This window comes from Mastomys coucha, unplaced genomic scaffold, assembly GCF_008632895.1.
Source record: "Mastomys coucha isolate ucsf_1 unplaced genomic scaffold, UCSF_Mcou_1 pScaffold13, whole genome shotgun sequence".
NCBI lineage: Eukaryota > Metazoa > Chordata > Mammalia > Rodentia > Muridae > Mastomys > Mastomys coucha.
The window spans coordinates 30,682,978-30,694,764 of record NW_022196895.1 but is presented as its reverse complement, the minus strand read 5'-3'; the positions used below and the strand labels follow the sequence as shown (position 1 = coordinate 30,694,764).

The 11,787-nt window shown below is 43.5% G+C and overlaps 1 protein-coding gene across 3 annotated transcripts in view; it reads left to right on the top strand.

The window, feature by feature from the left end:
- Positions 1–8,270, top strand: part of Cdc25c (cell division cycle 25C) — a 20,086-nt gene extending 11,816 nt beyond the window's left edge. For all 3 annotated transcript variants that reach the window (XM_031365328.1, XM_031365327.1, XM_031365329.1), the window contains 6 exons: positions 1,977–2,078; positions 3,847–3,909; positions 5,607–5,705; positions 6,213–6,346; positions 7,335–7,446; positions 7,629–8,270. In XM_031365328.1, coding sequence (XP_031221188.1) covers positions 1,977–2,078; positions 3,847–3,909; positions 5,607–5,705; positions 6,213–6,346; positions 7,335–7,446; positions 7,629–7,781 — 663 coding nt within the window. In that variant the 3' untranslated portion in view covers positions 7,782–8,270. The remainder of the gene's footprint in view (positions 1–1,976; positions 2,079–3,846; positions 3,910–5,606; positions 5,706–6,212; positions 6,347–7,334; positions 7,447–7,628) is intronic.
- The last annotated feature ends 3,517 nt before the right edge of the window (positions 8,271–11,787 follow it).

Below are 11,787 nucleotides of genomic sequence, written 5' to 3'. Positions count from 1 at the left end.
TTTTTCTGGGAATGATGGCACATGCCTTTACTATCAGCATTTAGGAAGTAGAGGCAGAATGGGCTGGAGCTAGTCTGGTCTACATAGTGAGTTCTAGCCCAGCCAGGGGGGATACATGATGAAACCTTCACTTCCCGCCCCCACCCCTTACCCCCCAAAAAAAGAAAGAAGAAAAAGAAAGAAAAACTTAAAAAGCAGTTTATAATGTTCCACATACTTTATTATTTTTTAACAATTTATTTATTTCATGTATGTGAGTACATGTCACTCTCTTCAGACACACCAGAAGAGGGCATCAGATCCCATTGGTGTAAGGCACCATGTGGTTGCTGGGAATTAAACTCAGGACCTCTGGAAGAGCAGACAGTGCTCTTAAACCCTGAGCCATCACTCTACCTACTTTATTATTTTTTAAAGGTTTATTTTATTTTTGTTTATGTGTTTGTGTAAACATCTGTGTAGGCCAGAAGATTGTGTCAGATCTGCAGGAGCTCCAGTCACAGGCTGTGGTAAGCCACCATGTGAGTGTTAGGAACCCAAGTGCTTTTAACCACTGAGCCATCTTTCTCGCCCTACTTTATTATTGTCAATAATAACTGATGTAAGTAGGAACAACATTCAATAAATGTGATACTAGTATTGCTATATTACTACAGCTAAGGGCAGTTATCATTTAGAGACGATTCTTTGGACTAAAAGGATAGTTCATTTTGGGCCTGAGATAAGGCTCTGTGGTTAAGACTCTGTGGTTGTTCTTACAGAGGATACAGGTTTGGTTCCTAGCACCTACATTGATGGTTCAACTACCTGTAACTCAAGTTTTAAGGAATCTGATTGCCACTTCTGGCCTCCATGAGCAGCAGGCACACACATGGTACACATACTTACTACATTCAGGCAAAACATACATAAAATAAAAATGAAGTAAATCTTTTTTGGTTTTTCGAAACAGGGTTTCTTTGTATAGCCCTTACTGTCCCGGAACTCACTCTGTAGACCAGGCTGGCCTTGAACTCAGAATCCACCTGCCTCTGCCTCCCAAGTGCTGGGAAAAGTACTTACTGTGTACATGGGGACCCCACCTCCAGCCTCAGCACCCACATGAAAAGCCAGATGTGGTGACACTTACAATCCCGGTGCTAGGGAGGCAGCCATGCGAGGCTGGCCAGCCTTGTCTAATCAGCAGGTCCCACACTTCATTGCGAGACCCTGTTGCAAAAAATAAGGTTGACGACTCCTGAGAAATGACACCAGGGTTGACCTCTGGACTCCACCCACAGGAGCACTCACACATACAAAGAGAATATATTTGTACCAGAGGTCCTGAGTTCAATCCCTGGCATGGGCTTGGGAGGGAGAGAAAGGTACCTATCTCTGGAATGTCAAGTTATATTGTTGTTTTTAAGGTAGAGTCTTATTATGTAGCCCTAATTGGCCTTAGTATTCTAAGTGCTGGAATTGCAAGGGCGCACTAACATGTCAAGTCTGTGAAGTGCCCTGACACTGTTTTCAGTGTTGGCATTGAACTCAGGACCTAGCAAATGGTAGGTGCTGCTGAGCCCTTGAGCTTTACCCCAGTCTACAGAATGTTCAGCTATGACAATTTTATACTTAAAATTTTAGGAACTGCCTCCTGCAGTATATCATTTCACATTCACATTCCCAGCAATGCACAAAAGTCCCAGTTTCTCCATGTCTTAAAAAAATTGTATTTATTTAAAACTTTCTAGATTTTGATCTTACTTATATATGTATGTATTTAATTTTGTGAGTGGGGGGGGCACATATACATGCATATGGAGGTCAGAGAACAGTTTTAGGAATTGGTTTTCCCTCCCACATTTATATAGGTGCTGGGAATTGAACTCAGGTTGCCAGCGCCCAGCTAGTACCTTATTTACTGAGTCATCTTGCCAGTCCAGGTCTTTCCATCTTTAACATGAGAACTGGGAGTAGTGGGGGTTTTGTCTTTTCAGGGCGCAAGTGTAAAGAAGATGGGCCCTCTCCTTGACATGGCCACCATTCAGATGCAGGAGGGGGAGGCTGACTCGGAGCTTCTGACAGGTGACTTCTCAAAGGTGCGTTTGGTTGTATATACCTCTCCCTGTCTCTCTCCCTCTACTCTCTTCCTCCTTTGCTTCCAGCCCCCTGTGTGTGTGTGTGTGTTGGTTAATACAAAAAAATGGTAGAAAATGATAACATTTATCACAAACCTTATCAACCAGAAAAATTATTTTTGTATGTATTTCTAGACTTTTCTATACAAACACAAGTAAGTTTTGTATACTCCACCCTCCAACAACAACAACAAACCCTCTTACCCCACTGTGGGTCTGTTGAGGTTTTGTGTGTATCTCTTCCTTTGTATCGTCTCATTAGGATAAGACACAGTGATAGCATGCATTTATTTTTTTAGAGTAAGTGTATGTGTGCATGAGAATGTGTGTGTGTATTCATATCATAATACAAAAGGAAAGCTTGTGGGAGTTGGTTTTCTCCATTCACTATGTGGGTCCTGGGGATTGAACTCAGGTTTTCAGGTTTGGTGACGAGTACCTCTATCCACAGGGGCCTATCTTTGGTCCTGTGGTTTGAGTCTTTAAAGATAGTATTTTGTAGCTCAGAATCCTTCTGCATCAGCCTCCCAACTGCCAGGATTATGGATGTATTCTGATGTGCTTGCACATTTAATCTTTTGGTTTGGGGTATGTGGGGTACTTTATGTGATTTTGTGTGTATATACATGTGGAAGCCATAGGTCAACCTTGGATGGTGTTCCTCAGGAGCTGTCATCTTGTATTTTGAGACAGGGTCTCCCTGGCACCTAGGACTTGCAGATAAACAAGACTGTCTGGCCAGCAAGCCCCAAGGATCCTTGTGCCCATGCTTCTTGGCTCTGGGATTACAAATGCATCCATCCTACATAGGTTTATTTGTGGATGCTAAGGAACAAACGTAGATCCTCATAATTGCATGATTTTACCAACTGAGCAGTTTACCCAGCCCCATGTTGTCATTAACAACAATAATAAAAGTCTTGTTTATTTTTATTTTTAAGCCTTTTTCTTTTATATATATATTTTTTTCTTTTTTTGAGTCATCTGTCATCATGCATACCGGAAGAGGGAATCAGATTCCATTACAGATGGTTATGAGCCATTTCTCCAGCCCTATTTTATATTTCTAAGTGTTTTTCCTGAATATATGTATGGGCAAGTGAGCCATAATGTGGGTGCTGGGAAATGAACATTGGTTCTTCAAAAGAGCAGCAAGTGCTCTTAATCACTGAGCAAGGTCTTTAGCCCTTCATTTCATTATTAAAGAAAAAAGATTTAGCCAGACGTGCTTGCCTTTAATACAAACACAGGAGGACAGAGGCAGGCAGATCTCTGTGAATTCAAGGTCAGGCTAGTCTACAGAGTGAATTCCAAGACAGCCAAAGTTATATAATGAGACTCTCAAAATATTTTTATTTTATGTGTATGGATATTTTGCTTGCATGTATGACACATCTGTGCAGCGTCATCAGAGGCCAGAAGAGGGTGTCAAATCTACTGGCACTAGAGCTAGAGACAGTTTTGACCCACCATCTGTGTGTGGAATCTGAACCCAGGTCCTCTGGAAGAACAACTAGTATTTTTGACCACTGAGCCATCTCTGCAGACCCTTATTTCATCATTTCATCATTTTCAATAGCTGTTTATTAGTTAACTTTTTGGCTACTCATAATTTTTCTATAAATCCCCTCTTGTGGGATAGTCACTTGGGAAGGCCCATATGGGAGAGTTTGTTGTGATGCTTGGGTGGGAAATTCCTGCTGTTATTTTAGTTCTCTGGCCTTTCTAGGTGTGTGTGCTGCCAACAGTGCCAGGAAAACACCAGGATCTGAAGTATATCAGCCCAGACACAGTAAGCATATTTCTGGAGATGGTAACTGGTTAGATCATATCATCAGCCACGGGCCTATGCTCCCAATACCCACTTCAGTCTGTATGTCTTTTACTCTGTCCAGCTGTCATGGGCTCTTACTCAACTGAAGCTGTATTGAAGGGTTCCCTTTTATCTTTTCTCTCTCTTTTTTTTTTGAGACAGTGTTTCTCTGTGTAGCCCTGACTGTCCTGGAACTCATTCTGTAGACCAAGCTGGCCTTGAACTCAGAGATCTGCCTGCCTCTGCCTCACAAATACTCGGCTTAAAGGTGTGCGCCACCACTGCCCAGCTCCATTTCTGTCGTTTTTAAATATTTTTTTAGTTAAACAAATGATGTGTTATTGTAAAGGAGAGACTAGAAGGAAAACATAAAAAGAAGAAAAAAAAATCACTCAGTTGGGGTCTCAAAGCAGCCAGGATTCCTGATTTACATGATAATAATCCCTCTCTCTCTCTCTCTCTCTCTCTCTCTTTCTCTCTCTCTCTCACACACACACACACACACACACACACACACACGAACACACACACACATGAACACATACACACACACACACACACACAATCAATCACTCTTACTCTCCTCTTGAGACAGAGTGTTTGATTCTTCGTCCTGACTGGTTGTAAATCACTATGTATTCCTCAGACTTCTGAGCCTTTTGCCTCAACTTCCTGAGTGCTGGGATTTCAAGCAGGTCCCCCACACTGGTATAAGGAGTGCTGGCTGGGAACTTACAGCGTAGGCCAGACTGCCCGTGATTATAGAGATCATCTACCCAGTTTATAAAAAATAGAGTAATGATGAACTTGGAATGTTGTAGTTAATTTGGTGAGATAATTGTAAGCAACCAAGGTGAGGTGAGTTAGGGCTACATAGTAAGACCTAGTATCAAGAAGAAAAAAAAAAAGCCAGGTGGTGGTGGCAGGGCATCCCTTTAATCCCAGATCTTGGGAGGCAGAGGCCGACAGATTTTGTGAGTTTGAGACCAGCGTGGTCTACAGAACAGTTCCAAGACAACCGGGGCTACATAAAGAAATCCTGTCTCAAAAACAAAAAGCAAACAAACAAAACTCTTAGGTTATTTTAATAGCTATGTGATCTGTTATATCAGAATACACAATTTGTTTAACTAAACCTCTCTTAATGGATGTTTGAGTTGTTTGTAATATTTCAGAATCAATATTTCAAGAGTTCCAATCATCCTTTGGTACATAGTGAGTTTGAGGACAGCCTCAACTTAAGAATTTATCTCACAAAACAAAGATTTGAAGCATAATTCCATGTATTTTGTATGTATTTACAAAGTTCTCTCTAGATAGGCTGGACCAGTTTATTCTTCGGGATGCCCTCCTACGTTGGTTTGTCTAACCGCTACTACCCCTGCTACTGTGCTACTCCTTAGCTGTCTCCCAAGAGGCTGTGGGTCATTCTTTCCTCTAGATAGATACCTCGGTATCAGCCATTCAGGTCCTCCCTTGACACGGGCCATTTCCATCTCACGCTCATATATAGGATGAGGCTTCATCCACTTGCCATGTTGCAAATACAGGCTGCATTTGGAGGCTCTGCATACAGTACAATCCTGGGTGACTAATGGGAATATGCAGGAATGAGCTGTGTGGTTCTTCTCTCCAAGCAACACTGAACAGGATATTCAATTATTCTTTGTGTGCAGGTGGCTGCTTTGCTGTCTGGAAAGTTCCAGAGTGTGATCGAGAGGTTTTATATCATTGATTGCCGCTATCCATATGAGTACCTGGGAGGACACATCCTGGTGAGGTTACATTGTGAGCATTGGGAAGGGAGAGGCTACAGATGCACTCCCATTGAGAAGAGTGTGGACAAAGGGTCCTGTGGACTCTAGCACTAGGCCAGAGAGGATACATTTGGACCCCATCAAAGGAAGTCTTTATTCCCACTGTGATCCTGTGTACCTTGAGCAATCCCTTTCCCTCCTTGACAGTCTCCCTCTTTCCTGTGGGAGCCTAGGAAACCTGAAAACCATCCAGGAACCAGGAAGCACTTTGCAAACATTTAATGTTCAACCAACAGTTCTCATAGTTTATCCTGTACTCTGGGTGACTCCGTTCTGTGAATATTTCTTGAGTAGGTACATGCCAAACCCTGAAGTAGATACAGAGAGGGGCTCAGGTTCCTACCCTGGAACTCCTTGTTGCCTGGTTTTTCTGGCCTCAATGTCCCAGAAAAGTATACCAGTCATTCCCAAGGACTGACTGTACACAAGTCCTTGAGGAATACTTGCTAACATTCTTTTCTGCAGGGAGCCGTAAACCTGTACAGTCAGAAGGAACTACATGAGTTCTTTCTGAGGAAGCCTGTTGTCCCTCTGGACATCCAGAAAAGAGTCATCATTGTGTTCCTCTGTGAATTCTCCTCAGAGAGAGGCCCCCGAATGTGAGTGTCTGCATGAGCTAAAGCCAATGATGGAAATGAATCTTGAGTGAGACTTGGCACACCAGTTTGGACAGAGATGAACCTGAATGAATGCCTTTCAGTGCAATTCGATGAGTGTTAGGGTGATGGAAGGAAGGTGTTCCTACAATTCAAAAGTTTGAGTGCTAAAGCAAAGAACTAGGCATTGGAGATGTAACTCCACTGGCAGAGTGCTTGCCTAGAATATATAGTTTGATCCCCAATTGCATAATTATACACCAATAGTCCCAACACAGAAAAGTAAGGGAGTCATGGTGTTTCAGGGATACACAAGCAGGAAGATCAGCAATTTAAGGTTCAGCTGGCAGTGGTGGCACACGCCTTTAATCCCAGCACTTGCGAGGCAGAGGCAGGCAGATTTCTGAGTTCAAGGCAGCCTGGTCTACAACGTGAGTTCCAGGACAGCCAGGGCTACACAGAGAAACCCTGTCTCAAAAAACAAAAAAGAAAAGGAAAGAAAAGAAAAGAAATTTAAGGCTCTAGATCAGCCTGGGCTAGAGGCCTGTCTCAAAAATAAATCCAGACATGGTAGTCCACGCCTCTAATCCCAGCACTCAGGAGGCAGAGCCAGATAGATTACTGAGTTTGAGACCGGCCTGACCTACATAGTAAGACCCAGTCTCAAAAATAAAACAAAACCAAACAATCAAAAACCCATGTAAAAACACACACAAAGGGATTTGGGGATGAAGCTCCAAAAGAGGAAAGGGAAAAGAAGTGTCATTAGACCTTGGTTGGTAAACATGATGAGAGGTTGTATGTTTTGGGGTGGTGGCTGATGATTAAACCTGTGTACTACATGGTACTCTTCCATTGAGCTACATTCCCAGCACTGAAAGTCCTTCAGGGGAGTTACTCATAGTCTCTTCTTCCCCTCCCTCCCACTGAAGGACCATAGAGTCCTGGCTTTGCTTCTTCCATCCAACCTATCTCTGGATTTTCTTCACAGGTGCCGTTCACTGAGAGAAAAAGACAGGGCTGTGAACCAGTATCCGGCATTATACTACCCTGAGCTGTATATCCTCAAAGGGGGCTACAGAGATTTCTTTCCAGTGTATATGGTAAAAGGATGTGGAAGGTCTCAGACATGGTGGGAGGCGTGCTCCAACTCAGCTTTAGCCTGCAATCTCCAGGGATGTAAAGCAGTCTAAGAGAAAACTTGTTCCTCAGCCACAGTGAGCAGTATCTCTTCTTAGTAGGTAGAGATCAGGAGTCTGAAAAATCTTTGTCCTGTACCTTTCAGGAGCTGTGTGAACCACAGAGCTACTGTCCTATGCTTCACCAGGACCACCAGGCTGAGCTGCTGAGCTGGCGAAGCCAAAGCAAAGCCCAGGAAGGGGAGCGGCAGCTGCAAGAACAGATTGCCCTCCTGGTGAAGGATGTGAGCCCACAATAGTGACTCTGACGGTGGCAGTGAAGACACTACAGACCCTGAACAGGAGGAGTCATCTTCCATGTCGCTAACCTTATGATTGTGTCTGCAAACAAGGGCATAGCCAGGCATGCTGCAAACGCCTTTAGTCCTAGCTCTAAGGAGGCAAAGGCAGAAGGATCTTTGAGTTTAAGGCCAGTCTGGTCTACATGTGACCCTGTCTCAAAAACCAACTAAACCAAACCAAATGAAAACCATTAAACAAAACCCTCTAGATGTCTGTAAGCCAACAGCTTATCTTGCTGATGAAGTGCTCCTCCTGAGGATGGGCTTGGATTCTAGACGATGAGCAGATGTTTGCATTGTTTTTGAGAGTTCATAGAGTTCTCTTCCCAGTCTTCCAGATCTTGCCACAAGCAACTCCTCTGCACAGGGTCTGGCTTACCCTCTTTGTATTTTCTTCCCTATCTCAGCCTCTACTCAAATGGGAAAGTAAAATTGAAGTGAAGCTAACCTGGCATATAGAAGAGATCATGTCTAAAAATAGAAGATGAAGACCAAAACCTGACCTCATTATACAAAGGCACACACACAAACACAGGTCTGTGCGACCTCGTGTATAACCTGATAGCCAAAGTTCTTTCTTTAGTATTCAAGTTTTAGAGCCTGGACCCTCAGCATCATATAAATCTGTTTGAAATGAAAAAAAAAAAATGATGATGGATGCTTCAGCAGCACTTATACTAAAAGTGGAACAAAAGCATGACCCCTGCAAGGGTGATCTGCAGATCCATGAAGGTTGTGTGTGTGTGTGTGTGTGTGTGTGTGTGTGTGTGTGTGTGTGTGTGTGTGTGTGTGTGTGTTTAATTCGTGACTCCAGATTTTAAGCCAGAACTGAGGTCCTGAGTTTTAAAACTTTCTGCCAAATGTTAAAGTAAGTGCCTATAGTGAGTACTTGGTGAGTGGGACCCAGGAAGAGCTGGGGTTCAAGGTCACACTCTGCTCCCTGCCAGTGCAAAGCCAGCCTCAGCTACATGAGACTGTCTTATAAAAGAGAATCAAAGTCTTCCTTTTTCAAGTAGTTGATGCACCTTGGGGCATAGTAACAATTGCTCTGGAGCTAAGGCTAAGTTTCAACTGTATTCTTTTTATTTTTTTTTAAGATTTTATTTTATGTATATGAGTACACTGTAGCTGTCTTTAGAAGAGGGCATCAGATCTTATTACAGATGGTTGTGAGCCACCATGTGGTTGCTGGGATTTGAACTCAGGACCTCAGGAAGAAGAGTCAGTGCTCTTAACCACTGAGCCATCTCTCCAGCCCTCAACTGTATTTTTGTTTGTTTATTTGTTTTTGTTTTTTCGAGACAGAGTTTCTCTGTATAGTCCTGGCTTTGCTGGAACTCTCTAGACCAGGCTGGCCTTGAACTCAGAAATCCACCTACCTCTCAATTGTATTCTTAAGCTGGACTTAGTGCTACATATTTGTATCTCTAAAAGGCCAAGGCAGGCCGATGCTGATTGGTTTTTTGTTTTTTGTTTTTTTTTCAAGACAGGGTTTCTCTGTTTAGCCCTGGCTGTCCTGGAACTCACTCTGTAGACCAGGCTAGCCTCAAACTCAGAAATTATAAGTGTTTTTGCTTCCATGTATGTATTTGCATCAAATGTGTGCCAGTTGTTCCAGGTCAGAAGAGACTGTCAGATACCTTGGACTGGAATTCAAAATGATTTTTGAGCCACCATGTGCCTATCTTCTGTAAGAGCAACAAGTGTTCTTTAACCACTGAGCCTTCTCTCCAGTTTTTTACAAAAGATAAATCAAAGGAAAAAAAATTCTAAGTGTGTGCCATGTGTAGGTGCCCATGGAGGCCGTAAGAAGGAATCAGATCCTTGGAGCTGGAGTTACAAGTAGCTGTGGGCTTTGTCTATGACCACACTGGAAACTGAACTTGGGTCCTCTGCCAAGCCACCTCTCCATCTTCTTGCCATTTGAGAGCCATGGTCTTATATAGGTACCCAAGAATGACCTCAACTATGTAATTTCCCTGCCTCTTATCTTCAGACTACTGGGATTAAAAGCATGCCCATTTGTGGTGCATGGAGATAACCCAGGGATTCATGCATACTAGACAAGCACTTGTCAACTTCCAGACTGGTCTGAGCTACAGAGTGAAATCATTTCAAAAAAATTTTTTTTCTTTTTTCTTTTCCGAGACAGAGTTTTTCTGTGTAGCCCTGGCTGTCCTGGAACTCACTCTGTAGACCAGGCTGGCCTCGAACTCAGAAATCCACCTGCCTCAGCCTCCCAAGTGCTGGGATTAAAGACGTGCGCCATCACTGCCCGGCCATTTCAAAAATTTTAAATGAGAAATATGGGCTGCTGAGATGGCTTAGCGGTTAAGAGTACTTGCTGTTCCCAGCATTCACAATCATCTTTAACTCCAGTTCCAAATCTATTGTCCTATGATGGCCTCTACAGGCACCAGGCACACAAGTGGTATGTATGTATACACACTCTAACACACATACACACACACACAGGGAAAACACTCAGAGACATAAATCAATCTTAAAATAAGACAATGAGCCTTATCTCCTTTTTTAAAGATTATATATATTATATATACATATATTATATATATATACATATATATATACACACACATATATATATATACACTGTTGCTGTACTGGAGGTGTTGTGGGCCATCATGCGGTGGCTGGGAATTTGAATTCAGGACCTCTGCTTGCTCCAGTTGACCCCGCTCACTCGGGTTGGCCTGGCTTGCTCTGGCCTAAAGATTTATTTATCATCACAGCTAAGTACACTGTAGCTGTCTTCAGAGACACCAGAGAAGGCATCAGATCTCATTACAGATGGTTGTGAGCCACCATGTGGTTGCTGGGATTTGACTCAAGACCTTCAGAAGAGCAGTCAGTGATCTTAAAACCACTGAGCCATCTCGCCAGCCCAACACTTAATATAATACAGAATGTGTATATATGTGCAATTGCTCATGTGGAGACCAGAGAATAACTTGTTGCATCTGGAACATCAGGCTTAGAGGCAATGCCTTTGCACACTGAGCCACCTCACCCATTAATTTTTACCTATGCTGGCTAATTTTTAATGTTAACTTGACAAACTAGGGTCATGTGTGAAGATGGAATCTTAATCTCCATACAGTTGGCCTATAAGTAAATCTGTTGGGCATTTTCTTTATTGGTGATATGGAGGAGTGCAGCTCACTCTAGGTGGTGCCACCCTGAGCTAGTGGTCCTGTGTTAAGAAAGTAGCCTGAGCAAGCCAGTAAGCAGTGTTCCTTCATGGCCTCTGCATCTGTTCCTGCCTCCAGAATCCTGCCATGGGTTCTGTGTCTTCCCTCAGTGATGGAGTGTGACCTGAGGGTTCCATGCTAAAATAAACCCTTTCCTCCCCAGTTGCTTTTGCTCGTGGCGTTTATCACAGCAATAGAAACCCTAAGATGCCAGCAAAACAAAACTTTGAAAAACAACTCTTCAGCTGGGCGGTGAGGGTACACACTTTTCATCCCAGCACACAGGAGACAGGCAGATAGACCTCTGTGGGTTCAAGGCCCGCCTGGTCTACAGAGCAAGTTCCAGGACAGACAGCTGCAGGTCTTCAAAAGCCAAAAGGAGGGACGGGTTTGGGGGCAGTGGGGAGAGGAACTAGAAGTGCAAGGAGAGATCAGTCTTAAGACCAAATTATTTTGAGCTCCAGAACTCTTTGAGGTGGGCAGGCTTTCATTTGTTCAGTAAGGTGCATAGCTCTGGCACTAGTGACTGATAACCCAAGGTTGGGGAAGGAGGAAGCACTCTGAATCATAGGCAGACAACTGCCGGGGGTTGGGGGCGGGGGGGGGGGAATCTTCCCCAGAATCTGGAAGTCTAACATTCTTGATGTAAGTGCATAGGAAAGAAGGCTGTAGCCATGGAATAATAGTCCGTTCCTGTGGCCAGACCGGTTTCTTGTTAAATGCAAGCTTCACAGCAGAGGGCACTGCTGTAT